At 42.4% G+C, this 22199-nt stretch overlaps 1 protein-coding gene across 1 annotated transcript in view; it reads left to right on the top strand.

The window, feature by feature from the left end:
- The window catches only part of LOC139291034 (collagen alpha-1(XI) chain-like), a 33988-nt gene extending 14254 nt beyond the window's left edge, over positions 1 to 19734 (top strand). Inside the window, exons 7-66 of the mRNA XM_070912925.1 lie at positions 941 to 1060; positions 1163 to 1291; positions 1431 to 1478; positions 2455 to 2496; positions 2614 to 2676; positions 2769 to 2843; positions 3386 to 3469; positions 3578 to 3634; positions 3960 to 4013; positions 4132 to 4185; positions 4372 to 4425; positions 4510 to 4563; positions 4650 to 4703; positions 4794 to 4838; positions 5652 to 5705; positions 6452 to 6496; positions 6575 to 6628; positions 6715 to 6759; positions 6835 to 6888; positions 7023 to 7067; positions 7514 to 7567; positions 7940 to 7984; positions 8149 to 8310; positions 8414 to 8467; positions 8568 to 8621; positions 8710 to 8754; positions 9198 to 9251; positions 9390 to 9434; positions 9521 to 9574; positions 10553 to 10606; positions 10783 to 10836; positions 10943 to 11050; positions 11160 to 11249; positions 11352 to 11405; positions 11678 to 11785; positions 11977 to 12084; positions 12189 to 12242; positions 12384 to 12437; positions 13186 to 13293; positions 13386 to 13439; positions 13534 to 13587; positions 13681 to 13734; positions 13845 to 13898; positions 14006 to 14113; positions 14306 to 14359; positions 14732 to 14785; positions 14912 to 14965; positions 15136 to 15189; positions 15269 to 15376; positions 15468 to 15521; positions 15748 to 15801; positions 15886 to 15993; positions 16770 to 16823; positions 16931 to 16966; positions 17069 to 17122; positions 17321 to 17645; positions 17858 to 17970; positions 18158 to 18226; positions 19269 to 19502; positions 19588 to 19734. Of these exons, the coding sequence (XP_070769026.1) occupies positions 941 to 1060; positions 1163 to 1291; positions 1431 to 1478; positions 2455 to 2496; positions 2614 to 2676; positions 2769 to 2843; positions 3386 to 3469; positions 3578 to 3634; positions 3960 to 4013; positions 4132 to 4185; positions 4372 to 4425; positions 4510 to 4563; positions 4650 to 4703; positions 4794 to 4838; positions 5652 to 5705; positions 6452 to 6496; positions 6575 to 6628; positions 6715 to 6759; positions 6835 to 6888; positions 7023 to 7067; positions 7514 to 7567; positions 7940 to 7984; positions 8149 to 8310; positions 8414 to 8467; positions 8568 to 8621; positions 8710 to 8754; positions 9198 to 9251; positions 9390 to 9434; positions 9521 to 9574; positions 10553 to 10606; positions 10783 to 10836; positions 10943 to 11050; positions 11160 to 11249; positions 11352 to 11405; positions 11678 to 11785; positions 11977 to 12084; positions 12189 to 12242; positions 12384 to 12437; positions 13186 to 13293; positions 13386 to 13439; positions 13534 to 13587; positions 13681 to 13734; positions 13845 to 13898; positions 14006 to 14113; positions 14306 to 14359; positions 14732 to 14785; positions 14912 to 14965; positions 15136 to 15189; positions 15269 to 15376; positions 15468 to 15521; positions 15748 to 15801; positions 15886 to 15993; positions 16770 to 16823; positions 16931 to 16966; positions 17069 to 17122; positions 17321 to 17645; positions 17858 to 17970; positions 18158 to 18226; positions 19269 to 19502; positions 19588 to 19734 (4485 nt within the window). The remainder of the gene's footprint in view (positions 1 to 940; positions 1061 to 1162; positions 1292 to 1430; positions 1479 to 2454; positions 2497 to 2613; positions 2677 to 2768; positions 2844 to 3385; positions 3470 to 3577; positions 3635 to 3959; positions 4014 to 4131; positions 4186 to 4371; positions 4426 to 4509; positions 4564 to 4649; positions 4704 to 4793; positions 4839 to 5651; positions 5706 to 6451; positions 6497 to 6574; positions 6629 to 6714; positions 6760 to 6834; positions 6889 to 7022; positions 7068 to 7513; positions 7568 to 7939; positions 7985 to 8148; positions 8311 to 8413; positions 8468 to 8567; positions 8622 to 8709; positions 8755 to 9197; positions 9252 to 9389; positions 9435 to 9520; positions 9575 to 10552; positions 10607 to 10782; positions 10837 to 10942; positions 11051 to 11159; positions 11250 to 11351; positions 11406 to 11677; positions 11786 to 11976; positions 12085 to 12188; positions 12243 to 12383; positions 12438 to 13185; positions 13294 to 13385; positions 13440 to 13533; positions 13588 to 13680; positions 13735 to 13844; positions 13899 to 14005; positions 14114 to 14305; positions 14360 to 14731; positions 14786 to 14911; positions 14966 to 15135; positions 15190 to 15268; positions 15377 to 15467; positions 15522 to 15747; positions 15802 to 15885; positions 15994 to 16769; positions 16824 to 16930; positions 16967 to 17068; positions 17123 to 17320; positions 17646 to 17857; positions 17971 to 18157; positions 18227 to 19268; positions 19503 to 19587) is intronic.
- Positions 19735 to 22199: the final 2465 nt, after the last annotated feature.

The raw sequence follows: 22199 nt of genomic DNA, 5'->3' as shown, positions 1-22199 counted from the left end.
AGAAGGCAGATATGACAAAGAGGCGAATGTTTGTCATGTATTTACACCAGAAAATCCTTTGGGTAACATAAATTAATCAATGACTTTGAGCTATGAAGAAACATTCGCTGCATGGAGAGACAAACAGACAGACACACACACACACACACAAATATCTCACCACTAGTTGCAGTTTGAGAAGCATCACTCAGTCGCCTCCAGCTGTTTATTTCCTTGCTGCCGCTATGATACTTCCATTTTAAAATAAAGTTATAAATCATTAAAAGCTGCTAGCGTCCACTGAGCTCTCACCCTCTCTGCCTTACTTAATTTCCATCTTTCTCTGTGTCCTTCGCTCTCCTTATTAAAACACACTACGTGGTTTTGTGATCCAGCATACTTTGCCAAGCTCTTTGTGCCAATGCTCCACACTTCTGGGAAAAGTTTCAAATCCTCTTCCGCTGCTGCTGTTTGATTTATCATCTGGCTTACAGCTTGAAACACTGCAGGATTCCTGTTTTATTGTGTTCAGTCATTTTAATACCACCAGAAGTGCAATCAGCAGGAAGATGCCAACAGAAAACATGACATTTAGACACTCATGTGTATTGTGTACTAATAACAGTGTGATGAAGCCGTCGTGCTTAAACAGGCTAGCCTGAAGGATCTTAAATACATAGACTAACCTGCAGGCATGCCATGTGTGGGCTGTGCCATGTATTTCTTGGCTTTTTCATGATATCTTTCATGCAACAGAGCCCTCAGCCAGACAGAACTTCAAGAGGAAGGGAATCTGATATCTCAATAGGCATCCTTTGTGCCCTAAAAGTTACATTTCTGTTAATTTAATTGTATTAATCCACATCAATGTCCTGTGTATGTATAAACAATGTTGCATGTGCTTACATCATGCATCGTCTATTGTCATCTGTATCTGTTTGATTCTTTTAATGGTCTTCAGGTGGAGAGAGCACCTAAGAAACATGTGATCGAGGAGTTTGAGGAGTTTGACTACAGTGACCTCTATGAGGACATCTCTGTTTCCACGGTGACTGCAGGTCCTAATGTCACTGAGTACGAGGTGAGACTCGGGCAGGAAGAACGAACTTGGCTTTGTGTGTTTTTATCTCCTCCGTCTTTTTCTGGTCCTCATTATCCGGCTCTGCGTGTGTTTGTTGGACAGATTGTAGAGTATGAAGACTATGACAACACAACAGATTACTACCACGTGAACGAGTATGAATACGAGGAAGAATACGATGAGCGCTACGGACCGGCTGAGAGAGAACGGGAGTACTCTCTTAACACACAGGTACCATCCAAACTATCACACACACCAAGAGTTTGTGCAGTTATACATAAAGGAGTCCTGTGTAGAGAATAGAAAACTACCCCTCTGTGTCTCTTATTCATCTACATTAATGCTGTTCATATCCTTCTCCTCTCATTAGGATATACCAGAGAAAGGACAGAAAGGAGAGCCGAGCTATTTGGGAGCGGTGAGGAAAACACACACAAACACAAACACACGGGGGCTTGATGTTGGTCCTCGAAATGTTTTGAATACCGACTGAAACGTGTCCACAGCATCGAGTATCAAAAACTGTCAAGTACCAGAAGAAAGGTTGAATACTTGTTCAAATTCTTAGTCTTGTTTACGTTGATCAGATATATACTTGTTGTCCTGTGCAGTGTTGGAAAATGATAAAAAGCTTTTATAAGCTTTGTGATGAATCGGGAAGTTTTGCATACTTTATTAAAATGAAAAAATCAGTTTAGACTTCTCAACTTAAGGTATGGAAAAAAGGATAGATACAGTGGATCAGGAAAAAAAGGGCTGATATTGGTATCCAATAAGAAACAGAGAATCGCAGAACAGAAGATATTTTTGAAGTAAAGCACAGAAACAGTGAGAGTGATAATGCTTTAGTAACAGTTTTGCTATAATAGTTTGTTCACCAAAGAGCTCTAACAAGTAAAGGTGATACGACGATTGTATTAGAACATTGTGGGTAATGTTGTAAATCAGCTATCAGGGTTATTTTATAGCAATATTAGAATTATGTATGACTTTGGCACCAATGTGTAGATGTACTTTGGTTTTTCAGGTGTTTAATTTTCTAAATAAACCAAACACTTTCTTTGACATTGGATTTTATCCAATTTCTCATTTGATTTTCTTGAAAATGTAAGGAAGAAATTTATTGTCATATGCATTAAAATGCCACCACTGCATTTCATTCAATGAAAATAAATTACAATATCCCAATATATATAAATTAAATGTTAAATGCCTCTCTCAGTACATATCTTGGTCACATTTCTTAACGTTTTTTATTGAGTTACTGGGCTCCCAGAGGATTGGGAGCAGTATAGGAACTCAGGTATTGAATTGAATTGGCATCACTGGTATGAATGTTTACATCTTAACCAAACACCTCTGAGAAAAAGTAAATTTCTGTGAAATGTCTGCAGGGAACACAGATTACAGGACCACACGGGCCTGCAGGACCTGAGGTTAGTACATTTTGCTGCACGACATGTAACGTGACTTTTAATATGGAAATGGAAGCTTGCAATTAAATAGATTCCCTCAAACTCAGCTGGCTTTTTATGTTTTGTCTGTGTGTGCAGGGAGAGCCAGGGCCCCCTGGAATTACAGGACCAGTAGGACCTCGAGGAGACCCCGGGGAGCTGGTGAGGACTGTCCTCTGTTTGCTTTGTGAGTGACTGTTTGAGTCCTCCACATGTTGGCATCTCTCCATAACTGTCCTCCTCTGTCCTCTCAGGGCCCTCCAGGGCGGCCAGGCCTTAACGGAGCTGATGGGATACCAGGTCCCCCAGGAAATATCATGCTCATACCGGTAAGATACTTCTGCGTTGCCTGTGGCCGTACAAGCTGCAGTGATGTTGCTATGGCAGTTATTTGGTCCTATTGACCCTTAACGGTGCCCCAGGGCAAACCTTTGAATGTCATAACTGAGGAAGGGGCTGCCTCAGGATTGTTGAATCATTTTGTTTGACTTTACAAGTAAGGCCATCACCTGCCCCTCAACTTTCCAGAACCCAATAACACATATATTCTTTATAGGTGTCAGTCAAATTTGCAACCAAACATTCAATGTAGTACTGGATATATTTGTTTGGTCTAATGTTTGTGTCAAGTCAGTCAGCTCCGGTCAGAAGGCACTTTTTAGTGATTTCCTTAAAACTTAATTGGGTGTTTACTTGGGCATCTGCATGTTATGTGACTTCAATAAGTTATTCAGATTTTTCCTTTATTTTCACCTTTTTATACAAGACTTGAATAGCAGTGCTACATATTGGCCACTGGGTGGGGTATTGAGTTTGACTTAAAAGCATCTTGTGTGTGTGTGTGTGTGTGTGTGTGTGTGTGTGTGTGCAGTTCCAATCAGGTGGTGATCCAAAGATGGGTACTGGGGTTTCTGCACAGGAGGCGCAGGCTCAGGCCATCCTGCAGCAAACCAAGGTACACAAACTTCTGAAATATTACCGTCACTTCTTAGACACACTGAACACACAGAACTGCTGCAGATTGTGTGTGTCGCTGTCTGACTCTTTCCACTTCCTCTTCTAGCTGGCTATGAAGGGACCTCCAGGGCCGCTCGGCCTCAGGGGAAGACCTGGACCCCTGGTGAGTGAGATCACGTTGTCATGTTGGTGTTTGGTGTGTGTGTGTGTGTATGGTGCAGTTTTGTTTTGTTTTTTTAGTACAATAAAGCGATGTAGCTGTGTAACACTACTCTGCCACTTAGTGGAAAAAATTGATTGCAACAAGAAACGTTACAAGATTACCAAGAATACATAGACGGCCTGAACAAACTGGGAAATGTAATTAAACTGGTGAATATCACCTGTATGTTCAGTTACAGCTCATTAAGTTCACTGTAGTGGAAAAGTCCAGTATCAAATAGCAAAGCAGACTTGTTTGGACGACTAAATGTAAACTTTTTTCCCAGGGTCCACCAGGTCCCTCTGGCCTGAAGGGGACCAGTGGAGACATGGGGCCATCGGTGAGTCAGCTGGTTGTCATGGCAACACGCTCAGCACCTCACTCCTTTGCATAACACTGGAACTCATTTGAGATCCAGCTCGATCGTCACCTGCTCTCTTTCCACCTTTTTCTCCCAGGGTCCTCCAGGACAGCCAGGCATCCCAGGTCAGAACGGACGACTCGGGAAAAGGGTGAGATTATTTACTGCAGTCTTTTCTCAATAAATATCATCTGCTGTAATTATATTATTATGTTGTTGTTCCACAGAATAACCTTAAAATGGTATTTTATCAACTACTCGAACATTTACAGTGTGTCAGTGAGGAATCTACCATGTCTGACTAGTTTGTGTCTGTGTGTGTTTGTGTGTTTATTAGGGTCGAGCGGGTACAGATGGGGGCCGTGGTGCAATAGGAGAGACTGGAGCAAAGGTGAAGAAGACCTGATGTCACTGTCACACTGTTTACTTACTGACTGCTCTGTCTTCTTAAAACGTATCCGTCTCTTTTTCTCAGGGGGATAGAGGGTTTGATGGCCTGCCTGGTCTCCCTGGAAACAAAGGACATAAAGTAAGTTATCTGGCTGACTGGGTGAGTGGTGTTAAGCAGATAATTCATAATACAGATTGCCAACTTCCATGTATGTATCTTCTCAGGGGGACAGGGGTAAGCCGGGCCCTGTAGGTCCTTCTGGAGAGCCTGGAGAAAAGGTGAGATGTCACTGTAGTTGTGGGTATTCATGTTTTGCAGGTTTGTGTCTCTGTATGTTCAGGATTTATTAATGGTTGTGTTTTTCGCAGGGCTCTGAGGGGCCCCCTGGGCCAAGAGGACAAGCAGGTGATGCTGTAAGTGTCAACACACAATCAAAACACACACACACACACACACACACATACAACAAATAGCTCGTTTAAATCCACTACTACTTCATTTAATGTGGTATTTGTCAAAATTACATATATGTTTAATTATGCCTGTTATTCTACCACACACATACAGACCCACTCACTGCATATCTATATATATATATATATATATATATATATATATATATATATACGAGGACCCTAAACTTGCAGAGAGTTAGATGAGAAGATCGATAGCACTCATTTCTGTACGGTAAATATGAAGCAACAATCAGCAGCCGGGTAGCTTAGCGTAGCATAAAGACTGGAGACGGTGGAAAACAGCGAGCCTGGCGCTGTCCACAGGTAATTTAATTAATGTATGAGCTTCAGAGGTGCTGGAAGGCAGTTCTTTTCCTTGCACAGAGCCAAGCTAGCTGGCTTCCCTGTTTCCAGTCTATATGCTAAGCTAACCAGCTGCTGGCTTTAGCCTTACATTTACCGTAATGACGTGAGAGTGGTATGGATTTTTTCATCTAACTCTCAGCAGGAAAATGTATATTTTTCGCAAATATCAAACTATTATTACTAAGATTTAATAACTCTTTGAGACTTTATTTTCATTCCACGATAACCCCTCAAGGAGGTATATGGACACAGTTACACATGTAAACAAAACAAAAGAAACAGAGATATACAAAGAATTCAAAACACGCTTACTTCAAATTGGTCCTCACAAAGATAGAAGTATAAGGACATACATACTCAATTTCATCTGTACCTCATTATATGCAACTGTGTTGTGTTTTTCAGGGTTCCAGAGGTCTGAATGGCCCGAGAGGTCGTCCTGGTCCCCCAGGCCAGGCTGTGAGTGGGAAATTTACAATTTTTCATACATACCACCTCCACACACACACACACACACACACACACACCATTCACAGTCACGCACACTAATCTCTACCCTAAAAGACATTAGATGCCAGTAATTACTCTGCTATCTCGCGTCTGTGTTTATCCATGCAGGGAACTCAAGGCTCGTCTCACCACCAACATAAATCCAGCTGTGGTGATGCTATCAGATGACGCCACATGTTAATGCCTAATCATGATGTTACTATAGTTCTCCATTTGTTAACATGATGTTATGTAATCCTTATCTCATCTGAGAAAATTACTCTTTCTGCCAAATACAAAATCACATCCCCAAACACCTCAAGCTGTTTCTTTCTAGTTTGCTATAACATATACCGTATGTTTGGACTTGCAGGAACACAAGTTAGCACTTGTTAGCATCTGATAGCACACAAGGAAGTGTGTGATTGGTGCTGATTAATTAAGCACCTCAAGCAAGGCGGTGGTAGAGCTAAAACCAATGGGGTGGCTGATCGTTTTCAGTTTCATTTAGTTGTTGTATCAGGAGGGTCATGTAACAAAAGTTCTGTTAAAGAAAGTAGGCAATGCACCCTCCTGATATCTTTTCTTTAGTTGGATAGGAAACGTCCAACTAAATTACATTACATTCTCCTCCACTGTCCTATTTTTGCTGTGCATTTTAAGATGTGTTGGTATGGAGGCCACACCATCAGCCGTCTTCCTTTCTCTCCTCACAGGGCGTTCGAGGAATTGACGGGGTTCAAGGTTCAAAGGGAAACATAGTGAGTATAATAAAGGTAGTAGACAGTAGAGCCTGATAACTAATTACTTCCCATGACATTATTTCCTGTTTGTAACAGGGAGCCCCAGGAGACGTTGGAGCACCTGGACAGCAAGGCAACCCTGGAATTGTGGTACGAGCAGAGGAGAGATACTCACAAAAATAAGTCAACTGCATAAATGCATACACAGAACTACTAATGCTCCATCTCTCCCGCAGGGTTTTCCTGGTCCTCAGGGGTTAGTAGGGATGCCAGGAGAGAAGGTAAGACATTTGTAGTTGGATTTTTCACCTTGGGGTGAAGGAGTCGGGACCAAATGACTGATCTTTGTCTCTCAGGGGCCTCAAGGGAAGAAAGGGATGCAGGGCTTACCTGGAAACGACGGGCCCCCAGTAAGTACATGCATGCTGGTACTCATGTATGCCTGAGGACTCTTATTGACATAATGCAGTCAGTCCCTGATCCTAACCTTAACATCACAACTATATTCCTAACTACAGATATTAACATGTCCTCTTGTCAACAGGGTCACCCTGGAAGAGAAGGTACTCCAGGTGAAAAAGGACTTCCGGTGAGTCTGTTGTATGCATGTATCTCTATCTGTGTACAATGCATGTTGTGTTGCTGTTGTTTTTAGGGCGTCGTTCATCTTAAAGGAATAGTTTGGTGACTTTTTGGGAAGTACACTTAATTGCTTAAGTGCTCCCAGCTCCCCGTAAAACCACAACTTGTCGTTTGTACACTTTGTGGGGTTTTTTTTAGATTAAACAAACAAGATGTAACGCGTTAATTAGTGTGTTTTAGAAGAGCTAGTAGGTGGATTTTGTTACCTTTTGGACAGAGCCAGGCTAGCTGTCTTTGTGCCAAGCTAAGCTAACGTGCTGCTGGCTGTAGCTTCATATACAACGGACTGATAGGAGAGCAGCAACAATCCTCTCAACTGACTCTCAGCAAGAAAACGAATAAACATATTTGCCAAACTGTTCCGTTAATGTGTGTTCATTTGTTCATTTATAGGGTCCCCTAGGAATGCAGGGCCCTGTTGGATACCCTGGACAACGAGGAGTTAAGGTAGGAAATGCAAATACTCTTACTATTGTATAAAAACCTTTTGACTCATCATGGCATCACCTGATGAATTTTATGGTCCTCTATTGGTTGAGGAAATCTTTTGAAAGCCCGTTCAGCACAAAAGAATAACATGTTTGTCAATCTAAAAATAAGGCTGTATTTTGTAGTTCTAGGAATTTTTTCTAAGACATCACCGCCTAGCAAAAAAATGGAGCAGATGATGGGTTTCACTGCCAACAGTCAGGTTTAATGCAAAGCATGCTAGCAATTTGATATGTATGCCACCTCATGAAATGTCACAAACAGCCTGTGGTATTATATCATGTGTTTTCAGTTTTCTTGTTGACTTCCAGTTTCTCTCCTGCTTGACAGGGAGCAGATGGAATCAGAGGATTAAAGGGAAGCAAAGGCGAAAAGGTGAGGGAGACAGAAGAGTGTTTTGTTGTTGTTTGCTGAAAGTATCATATTACCCCCACAAATCAAGAAGCATACTGTTTGTCACGGCCATCTACGGTTTTGTGTTGTCTGATAACCTGTCTTCTGTGTGTCTTGCTTTCTCCTCCAATTCTTTCTGTCTGCAGGGAGAGGATGGTTTCCCAGGAACCAAAGGGGAGATGGGAGCAAAGGGGGACTTTGGAGACAACGGAGCTCCAGGTGGCAGAGGAGAAGATGGGCCTGAGGGGCCCAAAGGCCAGATGGGTCCTCTAGGAGAAGCTGGCCCCTCTGGTATCTCTGGAGAGAAGGTATAGAGCTAAGTTAGCTGGTAGAAACTAATAAAAATGGATAAAAATATCTGTAAATATTCCTAACTCATGAGTTAAGAGTCACACTGCCTCTCTTTTTTAGGGGAAACTGGGAGTTCCTGGGCTGCCGGGATATCCAGGGCGACAGGGGCCAAAGGTAAAATGAATAAAATAACCAATGATTGATTGACAACAAGTTACATATATAGTAGATATGATTTATACAAAGTGAATGTGTGTGTCTTCCTGCTCTCCAGGGTTCTGATGGATTTCCTGGTTCACTGGGAGCTGCAGGAGAGAAAGGGAAGAAAGTGAGTAGAGGGTTTAAAATCATGACGGTATTATGTCGGGAAATCAGACTTTTTCCATTAATGTCCTGTCTTTTGTGGTATTACCCAGGGTCCTGCAGGACAACCAGGAAGTGCAGGCCAGAGGGGTCCAAATGTGAGTGCTGTGCCTTAAAACGTTCCATAGTTCAGTAGGTAATGAATTGCATAGAAAGTGAGATATTTTCAAAAAGCAAGCCATGTGCCAAAATAATTTTACTGCAGACAAGTGTCCAGAATGCACTTTTAAAACCAGGTGAGTCAGGTGATTAGAAAGACAGAGCTGAAGTCCTGCCCCCTCTCCCAGCTATCCTCTCTCCCATAACGCAAGGGTTTTCTTGTAGAGGGTCACTTTAATTGGTATTTCTGTAAAGCTGAAACATTTTTCTTATCCATATTGTGAGCTACATTGCACTTCTACTGCACTGGCAAGTAAAATTTAAGCATCTTGTAATTTTAACAAAGATTAAATGATACATGTAACCACACCTTCTGTCTCAGGTCAGTAATAGTTCATGGCTACACCTGGGTTTGATCTCACACATGTTTCTTGTGCGGCAGGGTGCACGAGGTGCCAGAGGGGCAAGAGGGCCTACAGGGAAACCAGGCGAAAAGGTCAGCTGACTTTCCTCACAATAGTAACACCCCGTCAGTCATTGTTGATGGGTGAATTCACTTACGCTATTAGCTATGCTTCGCCTGCTTCTATCCATCCCTTCCTCCATGTTCTTCTTCCCTCTTACATGTTCACAGGGTGCCTCCGGACATGATGGGCCTTCAGGATCTCCTGGAGAGAGGGTAAGAAAAACACTGTTAATATATGTTATTAACTGCTTGATCAGTTGATTGATCGCCTGTTATATTGGGTGGTTATATTTTTTTAGGGACCTCAAGGGCCGCAAGGAAGGAATGGAGAGCCAGGACCTAAAGGATCAGCCGTGAGTTGTGACACACACACACAAATTTAGAATTGATTCATAAGTCTTAATCTTTATTTGTAATTTATTGCATCAGGATAAAGATTTAGTCCACCGCTACACTCATAGCATACTGGCAAATGAGCACTTATAAAGTAGAGGCTAAGGATCATTTCTCAGGTAAACAGGTATACTTCTTTCCCACTGCTAAAACCTCTGCTGCTCCATACAGGAGAGGACGGTGCCCCTTTTTCACCAGCTAATCCTTCTTCCATTGCTCTTTTTTCAGTTTCATAATTTTTTAATAGATTCTTTTGTTTTTAACATGGGAACAAAACAAGAACAAACCAAGTCCAGGTCAGCCTAAAATGTCAACGTTATATACAGAAAACAAAGAATATTCACCTACAAGCCTTCTCAGTGACAACACGATCTTCCAAGGTTACATTTTGTATGGGTCTCAAACCAAACAGATGAGTTTGACCTCTAAGTGAGTATCTGATTTTTCCAGTCCCAGAGAAGTTAACAGGCCTGACCCAATGTCTAAAAGATGGAGTGTCAGGGAATGCCATTATAAAATATATCTATCTTTATATTGTGGCTTAGATGGCACTGGTATTTTCTTGTGGCGCAGGGTGCATGGTGCCAATATTTCGTACTGCTCCAGGTGTTATACTTTGTCATTTTCTGATAAAATCTTTTATGACTGAGAATGCACTGGAAAGAAATCCTAGTCATATGCTGCTATGAATCACCTGCAGTGGCCTGCAGGGGACAGTTTCCGCAGTCATATTGGAATATTTGACAGCTCAATGAATAAAATGGTAGCAGGGTGAAATGTAAAAAACTACTATTCAGACTATTGTTTTTGCCTCTCATCTTTAACATAACGGACATTACATGAACTTTGGAGGCCAGTTTTTATCCTGAGCTCCCATTAATTTCTCACCTTGGTCTTGACATATGTGTCTGTATTCACACTTGTATGTGTGTTTGTAGGGTCCTGCTGGGAAGGATGGACTTCCAGGTCACCCAGGTCAAAGAGGAGAGCCGGTGAGTGAGGTCAAAGAGTTCACAAGAGTTCATAAAAGGTCATCAGTTAATGTACTTTTTCTTTGAGTAATGGCCTTGACCACACACACACACACACACACACACACACACACACACACACACACACACACACACACCAGAATATGTTTTTTACCCATCTTCTTCTGTGACTGTAGGGATTCCAAGGGAAGACAGGACCTCCAGGACCCTCAGGTGTTGTGGGGCCACAGGTGAGCTCAACAATGTGATATTACGTAATATTATGTAATATTTCTCCTGCCTTGTGCTTCATGTCTGTATTTGTGTCATTGAGCCAATCACTTGTGTGTGTTTCAGGGCAAATCAGGTGAATCTGGTCCAACAGGGGATCGTGGTCACCCAGGGGCACCAGGTGTACCTGGAGAGCATGGTTTACCTGGGGCTGCTGGGAAGGAAGGTGGAAAGGTAATTCCACACAGGCACTCAAACATACATGCTGATCATCATCATCATCATAGAGTCATCATTTGTGTTTGGATTGTACAATGTTTTTGGGGGTTTTTTTGCTTCTCAGGGCGATCCAGGTTTACCTGGGACACCTGGGAAGAGTGGTCCTACAGGGCTGAAAGGGTTCAGGGGGAGCAGAGGAGCCCCTGGAATTATGGTAACACACACACACACACACAAATACACGTATACTACACTACACACAAGTTAGTTGATTTGTTAATATTATAAATGATGTAATTATGTGTGATCTTTCCAGGGACCTCCTGGTCTGAAAGGAGGATCAGGACCTACTGGATCATCAGGCGCCACAGTGAGTGACAATACATCTCTTTTGGTACTACAGTTCATGTTCAGGATGCCTTCTAAATCGATTTTTTTTTTTGTGAAATTAAAGCATTCATTCATTTCATACTGAACAAATTCACAAACAAAATTGCATTTCTTAAACAATTGTGTGATGTCTGAAACCAGCGTCAAACACCATTATGATTCCAGCAGTTTCTATGCATCCATTTTTAGCCTTCATTTCATCAGTACTTTTAATTAACAAGAAGTTCAAGGACCATCATGTCCTGTCTGTAGGGGTCAACAGGTGAGAGGGGCCCTCCGGGATCAGCAGGTGCCATCGGACAGCCTGGTCGGGCCGGATCAATCGGAGGACCTGGACCAATGGGAGAGAAGGGCGAGCCTGTAAATACATCTAACTCCTTTTTTCTACGTTACTGTATTTAGTGCTTCTCTTATTATGTCTTCGCTTTAGACTTCATTCATTTTCAGTGACATGTAGAAAATATCCATTTGGATCAGTTCTTTTTAATGCCTGTGTTTGTGTATTTAACTTGGATGCGGAGTAACACGTGCCGAATGTGTCTGTGTTCCAGGGAGAGAAGGGTCCAATTGGACCAGCAGGTCAGGATGGAGACCAGGGACCTGTAGGGATGCCTGGGGCTACGGGCCCTGCGGGACCTCCAGGAGATGACGGGGATAAGGTAAATTGTGTGTGTCTGTGAGTCAGAGAGGCAGAGATAGAGAGTGTGTGTGTTTGTACTGTGGCTATAAATTGTGTGTCCTCTGTGTGTGTGTTTGTCCACAGGGAGAGCAGGGAGAACCCGGGCAGAAAGGCAGCAAAGGAGACAAAGGAGAATCAGTGAGTCTGGAGCTGGAAAAATACATCAATATGGACTGTACTCCATAACCAGAGTAGATCTGATTGCGGTCATTTCTCTCTCTCTCTCTCTCTCTCTCCCTCTCTCCCTCTCTCTCTCTCTCTCTCTCTCTCTCTCCACAGGGCCCCTCAGGCCCCACTGGCACTCAAGGGGTAGTTGGTCAGCCAGGACTTCCGGTGAGGCTTCTCTTCTCTTTCTTTCTCTGTTTATCTTTGTCCAGTGTCTTGAAAACCAAAAAAACTCAAATACACACACTGTAGCACAAATATGATGACAAGTTTATGAATCCCAAAAGTCCCACAAGTTCAAATTTATTATGTTGAGAAAACCAAGTTAGATGCTGCCTCACTGTTATCTTGGGATTATAGGATTACAGCACTCGTAACGCATTCATTGTTAAAGGAATGATTTAAATGTTTTGGGAGAGTTAGAAGAGAGGATCAATATCTCCCTCATGTCTGTCTGTTAAATATGAAGCCAGACAGTTAGCTTAGCTGAACACCTGGACATGTTATGTCTCGGCTGCTTAATCCATACAAAAACCACAAAAGGATTTTAGGTTTTAGGGGGGCATATGTCACCATGAGGCACCTGCAGAGCCCCACGGAAGTCACTACGCCTACCCAAGACATTTTGTCGTTTATATATTTAGGTTTTTGTATGGATTAAACAAGATACAGTGTAACCAAGCTAGCTGCTTTCATCTGTTTGTGGTCTTTGTGCTAAGCTAAGCTAACCGGCAGTGACTGTAGCTTCATTTTTACCACACAGACATGAGAGTGGTATCAATCTTTTCATGTAAAGAAAGTGAGTAAATGTATTTCCAAAAACGTTGAACTATTGCTTTAAGCAGTGACCTCACTATTAGGCGCAACAAATAACCAACCAATTATTTAACAATAACACTTCTCCTCTGTGTACCAGGGTGTAGATGGACTGGTGGGTCTCCGAGGCCAGCAGGGCATGTACGGTCCGAAAGGAGATGAAGGACTCCGCGGCTTCAAGGGCTCTAAAGGACCAATAGGATTACAGGTGAGATTTGTATAACAGATGATTGAAGTGATGTCTTGGAGTGAAGTTGGAGCTCTTCACTTAAATCCTCTAATCCTGTGTGTTTTCCAAAGGGCATGCCCGGCCTACCAGGGGAGAAGGGTGAGAGTGGACATGTGGGACTAATGGTGAGCTTACATCCTGTTTAAAGATCTGCCCCTTATTTACATCACATTCTTCATTCATTATGTTATGTCTCCCACATTACATACCTGGTTTTAGGGTCCACCTGGTCAACAAGGTCCCAATGGTCCTCAAGGACCCATTGGGGGACAGGTAAGTCTCACAGTAATAATTATGCATCGTAATTTAGTCGAGCACTTGTTTTGAAATCTGAAGAAACACTGAGATCTCCTCTGTGTTGTGCAGGGTCCGACTGGTCGACCCGGGATGGTAGGACAGCCAGGTGTTGTTGGAGAGAAGGTAAAGAAGTTGACAGTAACACCTTTTGCATACATATTGTACGACAATGCTCCTTCCTGAACAGACAGTGTCTTCCTGGATTTCTTACTCTGAGTTTCTTTCTCTCTAAGGGGGAGGATGGCGAAGCAGGTGACCCTGGTTCAGTTGGTGTTCCAGGAAGGCTAGTGAGTTTGTTTGCTTTTTTTCTTCTTATCTTCAGCTTTTAAGCTTCTTGCTCTTCTCCTCAGCCACAGCCCTCTTAATCACTCCCTCTGCTCCTTTGCTACTTTAGGGAGGAAAAGGAGACCAGGGGGAGAAGGGAGATACGGGCCCTTCAGGAGCAGCTGGTCCTCCAGGAGCCCGAGGCCCCACAGGGGAGGATGGAGCCAAGGGCAACGCTGTGAGAAACATTCATACTAAAAACCATCTATGACGATTATGTTTTTTAGTAAAATAATCAGCTTCAAAAGGTGTAAAATTAAGGCATTGCAACCTTCATCTGTCACAGTTGTATGGTTCTACTCTGTGCTATACAACATAATACTATACTAGTTCAAGCTCTCTCTCTGTCTCTCTGTCTCTCTCTCCTCAGGGTCCTATAGGGCTCACTGGAGACCTGGGACAGCAAGGAGAGGCTGGACCCAATGTGAGTGCCTTTCTATTCATCTTCATCTTTCCCTTCTTCTTCTTCTTCATCTTTAATTCAAACATTCTTTTGGCAGTTATGGAAACATCTTGTCTAATTGTCAGAGCAAAGGCTGACCTTAAAAGGGGATAAAACACATAATTTTCCTTGGTTTTAAGGATGCAACATTTTACCATACCATCATGACAGGATATTTCTTTTATGTAAATCTTTTCTTTTTTCATCAATCAACCAAATATCTCTTGCTGTTTCATTACTCTTCTTTAACATGTCTCATAATTATATCAACACCAGCTCATCTTTACAACTTTATTTTCCAGTGCAAAAGAAATGTAGTTTTCCTTTCGCCTACTATTTGTCTTTCCTCATCAGGGTGTGGATGGTCTGCCCGGGTCTAAAGGAGACACAGGAGACCCTGGGAAATCTGTGAGCTCTTCTCCATCATACACCATGACATCCATGACACTCTTTAATTCATAAACATGAAAGATGCTTTCATCGTACAATGCAGTGACTGGCCATATAATAGTTATATTGTTTTATATTGCTCAGGGACCACCAGGAGCGGCAGGGGAACCTGGACTATCTGGACCTCCTGGGCGAAGGGTTTGTGTGTTTATCATTAAGTAAAAGATTAAACCCTCTTCCCCTGTTACGATGAGGTTTAGGGTGTTTTTCTTAATGCATCCTCCCAGTGTGTGTGTGAGAGAGAGAGAGAGAGAGTTTGTGCATTTGTATGACAGATTCAAGTTACTGTTCTTAAATGCTGTTTTCAGGGTCACTTGGGAAAACCAGGGAAGGAAGGAAAGGCAGGCCTGAAAGGAGCGAAGGTGAGAGTTAAAAACAAGTCTTAATAACATCTGAATACCCACAGCTTCTGAAGGTCACCGAGCTCTCTGTCCGTTTCAGGGTGCTCCCGGTTTGGAAGGTCCCATAGGGAAGACAGGGCCCGTCGGTGCCCAGGGTCACCCTGGGAAGCCTGGGCCTCAAGGTTTAAGAGGGATCCCCGGCCCTGCAGTAAGTCAGAGAGGGAAGAATGTAGCAGTGGAAGTGGAGCATAAAAAAAGATGGAGGCTCATTTATTTCTGTCTGTGTGTCTTTCTCTCAGGGTGAGCAGGGTTTAAATGGACCACCTGGCCAGACAGGACCCCCAGGACCCATGGTAAGATGACTCGAGAAACAAGATATTATTCTGAATGACATTAAGAGAAAAGAAAAATATTTTATTGACAGTTTATGGACAGTATGATCAAAACATCCGTAGCTGTTATAATAGAGGAGGTTTAGTAGGATGACCCTTTACCATCACATGTTTTCTCTGTCAGAGAATATATGTACGTCCTACATTTCGACTTGTGTCTGACGCCATCATAACCTCATCTTCTCAGGGTCCACCGGGATTACCAGGACTAAAGGGAGACCATGGCAAGAAGGGAGACAAGGTGCGTGTGAACAGTACAGACATAAACATTCACTCTGGCCTTGACTTGAGGTTGACCTTGAGCTCATTTCTGACATCTCTGCAGGGTCACGGTGGTCTAATAGGTCTGATAGGGCCACCAGGAGACATTGGAGAGAAGGGCGACAGAGGACTGCCAGGAAACCAGGGACTACCGGGTCCAAAAGGAGATGAGGTGCTGAAAATACACACAAACAATACACACAAGACTGGATTACCCCCCAGGCAAAGCAGGCAACCTGTCCACAGGTTTGCCTTGTGGTAGTTGGTTTGTGGGCCCAGCCATTATGTTTGGTGTGTAACTGAACGCAAAATTAAGTTCGATACAAACCGTTTTATACTCATGGTTCAGTATGTTTTTTGATAGAGAAGGAAAGACTTAAAATATGATTTCTTAAATTACATTAATGTAAAGAAAAACATTAACATAATTTATAATAATAAACAGCTGAGAAATTGTCAAAACTTTATTCATGTAGTGTACCAAACTGAACACACAGTACAGAACTGTTGTGCGTATATGGTGCATGTTCCAAAGCAACTTTCAGATTTATCAAGTTAACAAAAACAAGCAAGCAGGGTTTTCCACCATCAGGCAACTGAATGTTGAATGCTGAGAATGCTGTATATTATATTTGGTATGATCCTGCCACAGTCTCATCCCATTAAAGGCTTCAGATACTTTACAATATGTAAATACTTTGATTCAGGTACATGCACAGTGTACAGAGTGGACAATGCTGATTGATGGAAAGTGGGTCGGGAGAGGCCTCTAGTAGATTTTTATCTTTCATTCATCTTTTAAAGGATAAGTCTGGCGATATATTCTATTTTTCTTCTAGCTGTCATCACATCCATAGAAAAGATCAAAAACTGCAATGAATTTGTAGTTATTACCTCCACCTCCTACTTTCTCTTTATATGTTTTGTTTCTTTTGTGTTTAATGTCAGGGTCCACTTGGTCCATCAGGTCCCCATGGTCCCCTTGGCCCCACGGGTCTGTCTGTGAGTATACAAGATAAACATGCAAAATCACCCTCGTTGGCCTCAGGATCACTGGGACATTGTTCATCATGTGCGTGTTTACCTTTAACTCTTTACGTCTCTCACAGGGTGCTATTGGTCAAAAGGGCTCAAAAGGAAACCAGGTAACTGTGATGCTCGTTGTTTTATTAGATTGAATTAGTCAGTTCGGTGCCTCATGCTTCTCTACCACCCAAAACTGATCACTTTGCTCTGTGTGTGTTTAGGGTCCAATTGGTCCAAGGGGAGACTCTGGGCCTGCAGGACCTCCAGGACCACCAGTGAGTTCTGCTTACAGATTTAGTACATCCAACAACCACACAACTCTCATTAACTTCCAATTAACAGTAAACACTTCATCTGTGTTTCCTTTGCTTCTTCCTCACCTTTTCCACTCTATCTGCTCTGATCTACTCTCCTCCTCACCTGTTTTTTTCCCTTTTCTTCTGCTCTCCCCTCCTCTCTTCTCCTCTCCTCAGGGATTGCCAGCAGCTGGGATGTCCCCTCTGCCAGAGCGAGGGCGGAGAAGGAGAACCCACAGCTTGGTGGATGGTGCTACACTTGAAGAGGAGGAGGAGGAGGGAGAGGCGATAGATGGAAGAGATGAGGAATGGATGCAGGGGGACCAGGCGGAGAAGGGCGGTTGGATGAAGGAGAAGGAGGGCCAAGGCATGGAGGAAGTGTTCGCGTCTCTGTCCTCTATGAAAGTAGAGGTGGATGGTCTGCGTAACCCACAAGGGACGTACCACAGCCCCGCCCGCACCTGCAAGGAGCTCTGGCTCCTCCACCCAGACCTCCCCAATGGTACTTTATCAGTTTGCGTCTCTGGCCATTTGTTTATCACAGCTGTCTGCCTGCAAGTCTAGATCCATTTTATCTGCCTGTCTGTGTGTCTGCTTCTCCACCTAATATCATCTGTGATTTTTCTCTGTTTGGTGTTTTTGTTGTTGACAGCGGTATTGTGACAGTGTTTTTTTGACCCCTCTGCCCTCCCCTCCTCTTACCTCTCTCTCCAGGTGAGTACTGGATAGATCCAAACCAGGGTTGCCATAGAGACTCCTTCAAGGTGTTTTGTAACTTCACTGCACAGGGAGAGACTTGTCTGCACCCTGACAAGAAGTTCCAGTCGGTTAGTTTTCATGCAGAAACACACACACTCACACACATTTTTTGAGCATTTGATGAACTGTTGAAAGCAAACAGGAGCCTTTGCCAAAAGCTGAGAGACTTCTCAGAAAGAGATTAAACATTATTCAGTCAATCTGTGTGTTGATTTAGTGAATTTGAAGGTGATTTTTTGGTTTGTTTTCTGTCAGGTGAAGTTAGCAGCCTGGAAAGGGGAAAAGCCCGGCACCTGGTACAGTAAATTCAGGAAAGGAAAACAGGTATAGTGTGATGATTTTTTTGCTATCAATGTATGTCAGTGTGTTTTTGAACATTTCATAGAAAAGGACTTCAAAGGTGAAACAGCTTAATTAGAAATGTGGGACATATGTGGTTGAAAGCTAATTAGCATCATTTGTCAGCTATAGAAAGGCACTCTGTCTTTTATCAAGTGAGTTTTACATCATTGAACAGACGCTGTTATTCAAAGTGTCTTGCAATGCTGCTCAGTTTTTATGATTAAAACATAACCATCACATCTACTGAAGCATTGATGGGGCAGGAATAAAGTTCCCATCCACCACAGCAGAGACCGGAGGTTCGACCGTCGGTGGTTGTGCATCCAGCTTGGTCATGCCACATTCATTCCCACAAACAAAACTGGCTGTTCAAAGATTGGGAACCAGTGAGGTTTCTCTTCCTTGTCACTGCAAAAGAGTGTTAGTGTTACAGTAAGTGCCTGTTAGGTTAGGGGCACAAATTACCACAATAAAAGCTACTTCTTATCACCGCAAGTAAAACCAAACAAAGGGCTGGCAGTTCCATGTGGCTTGGACCACACACAAAATACTCAGAGTAAATCAGAAATATGCTGCTGTGGCCTGGAGGAAGACAGGTGCTGGTCCATTGTGGGCTTTATAAGCTTTAACAATCTTTTAAAATATAATAAAAATAAAGTCAGGGGTTGCAGTCTTGAAAAACATGTCGTCATAAAGAAAACTGCATGGGGGATTTTTCCTCTCTATGCCATTATTTTCTGGTGAGTGAGGTCAGTTTGTACAGTTTAATTTTATGCAGCAGCTCCCTTTAAAAATATGTTTAAATATATGTGTCAGTCTTTTGCCAAACTAGCGGCATTGCAACATTTTGGTCTAGACTGAAATATCTCAACAAATATTTGATGAATTATCATGAAATAAACTACAAACATTCATGTTCCGAGCAGCAAGGAAATTAGCCCAAACATAGACATCCGGGCAGGCAGGAACTAGCTTTCTGTGTATTTTATGTATGTTTATGTGTGATTCCGGTGTTCTCCTCCAGTTTTCCTACTGCGGGTCGGACGGAGTTCCCGTCCATGTGGTCCAGTTGACCTTCCTGCAGCTGCTGAGCGCGACAGCCAAGCAGACCTTCACCTACCACTGCCTCAACTCCGCCGCCTGGCTGCACGCCACCACCTACAGCCACGAACATGCACTGCGCTTCAGAGGCGTCAGCGGGGAGGAACTGACACACGAGAACACACATTACATCAGTGCACTGTACGACGGATGTCAGGTGAGTACCACAGATATACATTCGAGCGTGAACGCAAATGCCCACATTTGTTTTCTGATTGTTCGATTGCGTTTCTCCGCTGCAGACACGCTCGGGGCAAGAGAGGACAGTGTTGGAATTTGATGCTCCGCTGTCCAACACGCTCCCCATCGTTGACGTGTCTGTGCCTGATTTTGGGAAGGGGAACCAGAAATTTGGTTTCCAAGTTGGCCCAGTCTGCTACAACGGTTAACCAAGCAGGGGGGGAGATTACAACAGGAGTAATTTAATTGGAAAAAGAGCCATGGACACTTTTTACATGCAGGGAGAAAACTACATTCAAGACTTACCTGGTGCCACATATTTATAAGTTGATTTACCTACAACAGTGTTCCTTTATCTAAACATTCATTCTTTTATACAGACATTCATTCACTCAGACTTTCTGTAATTCATACAATCTCACATATTGTGTTTTCAAGAACATAACTGTATTGACTGTCAACAATTTTGCTCATTTACGCACATTTCTTTCCTGTCATTCCTCTTTGAAGGAGTGAGTGGTGCTCTGGCAGTTTCATCTGTCTGGTCATACATTTATTGATCTATGCACTCAATTCCCATCTATGCATAATCACATACGAGTCTCCAAACATAATGATCAGTGAATCATCTTCACAAATACAAAAACACCATATTTCAGCAACATTCACCCACCATGTTGTTCTGTGTTATCATCAAACCTCAATTTGTTGTGTATTTTGTTTGTTTGTTGTTGTCATTTTGTTGTTATGATTATCTGTTATGTGATGTATATTGTATTGTATGATTCATCACGGTGCTATTATGTGGCTCCTTGGGGAGTACATTTCTTTGTAAAAGGGATCTGGGGCAGTGCATTTTTTTAATATTGTGAAGCCGTGTTTTATATTTTTTCAACATAACAAACTGAACTGTGGTACATGTTTGCCTCAAGGTCTTTCTATGCATAGTTGTGTGGGGAAGTGACTGAGTTAACATATTTTAATAAAAGTACAGAATGTACATTTAAGTTAATATGATGAGATTTAGTTTTATTGAATGCATTTGTTAAGCAAAGCCAACAAGGAAAGGTTTGAGGAGCAGAGAGAAACACCTTCTGCTGCTTTCCAACCAGGAATTCCCTTCAGGATTTTTAGGTCTGTTTCTGTTTTGTCTGATATTCATACTGCACCTTTATTACTGTGGTTACATAGTGTTTGATGAATACATGCAGTTTAATGCATGTCAAATAAAAGTATTTTTTAGGGATGGCAAGGTCGGTCAGTCGACCTCTTTGGCTGAAATATCTCCACAGTTGGAAATTGATGGCCCCCAGAGGATGAAGATTTCTGATACAGGGGATCTCCTTTTCTTTCTGTGTCAACATGAGGTTTACATGTTTGTATTTTAGTTAAATGTCTCCATAACTATTGAATGGATTGTCATTAACTTTGATGTATGTTCGTGGTGCAGATTGCGGATTAATTCTGACTTTTCAGCTGGCGTCACCAGCAGTTCAAAGTTTTCACTTCATCCAGTGAAATATCTCAACATATAACAGACATTCAGGGCTCATATTTGTGGTTTTAAGTAAACTTTCTTGACAAGTATTTGGTAGATTGCCATGAGATTTGGTACAGCCATTCATGTTCCCCTGAGGATGAATTGTAAGAACTGATGATCTCTTAAGTTTTTATTTGTCCAATACTTTCGTTTACGACCCAAAACTCTAAAACTAAGAAAATTCCCATTTAATGCTGGCAAATGTTAGCACACTGACATGCTAATCTAAGATGGCTAACATGGTAAACATTATACCTGCTAAACATCAGCATGTTAGCATTGACATTGTTAGCATTTAGCTCAAAGCACACAAGTACAGCCTCACAGAGCCACTAGGGCCGTACACTTGTTAGATCTGCATTTGATCTATTGTTTCTACTATTCTACATTTTTACGATGGTTATGGGGTGCTTGATGACCACATATTTTTTAAATATGTACATTAAAAGTACAGTGATATGACAACGCACCAAATGGCCACTTAGGCACCCTTATTCTGAAAGGTCAGAAAAATAGGTTGGGGCCAATCCATTTAATGTCTAGCAATTGATTAAATTATATTCTTAAAGCAACTGGAAGCCAGTGTAAGGATGATAAAATGTACATAATGTGCTCTGAGTTCCAGTTAAAAGCCCGGCAACTGCATTTTGAACCAACTCCAAGGTGCTTTTGTCAGTGCAGGAAATGGGGAGTTCAAATGAATAACTTTCTTTAGGTCAGCAGCACACACAAACAATTTCAAACAAAAATAAATATCCCCTTGTACTTTCTTTTCTAACTGAGTCAAAGATGAATCCTAAATTTCTGGCAGAGAGCTGACTGAGGGTTGCCTTTTTCATTAATTTTCACTCTGAAGTGGAATTGTATTTAAGAGGTGTGTGTGTGTGTGTGTGTGCAAGTAATCTATATTCATTATGTGCTGCAGTTTGAGCATACACCATTCATATTCTGTCTCCCTGCCCCATGTCTTCCCTCATTCACCGTCTTCAGTGACCCTTATCTCTCCCCAGTCTTTTTTTCCTCTATCCCTGCTCTTCTTCTTGTCCTGACATCTGCGGCACATCTAACAGAGACATTTACAATGCTGCTGAAACTTTAATGAGACGAATCAGATGAACACAGCTCATCCAGGAG

The sequence above is a fragment of the Enoplosus armatus genome, chromosome 2 (genome assembly GCF_043641665.1).
Source record: "Enoplosus armatus isolate fEnoArm2 chromosome 2, fEnoArm2.hap1, whole genome shotgun sequence".
Classification (NCBI taxonomy): Eukaryota; Metazoa; Chordata; class Actinopteri; order Centrarchiformes; family Enoplosidae; genus Enoplosus; species Enoplosus armatus.
Note: the sequence above shows the minus strand (reverse complement) of the source record. Positions and strands in the feature narration are given on the sequence as shown.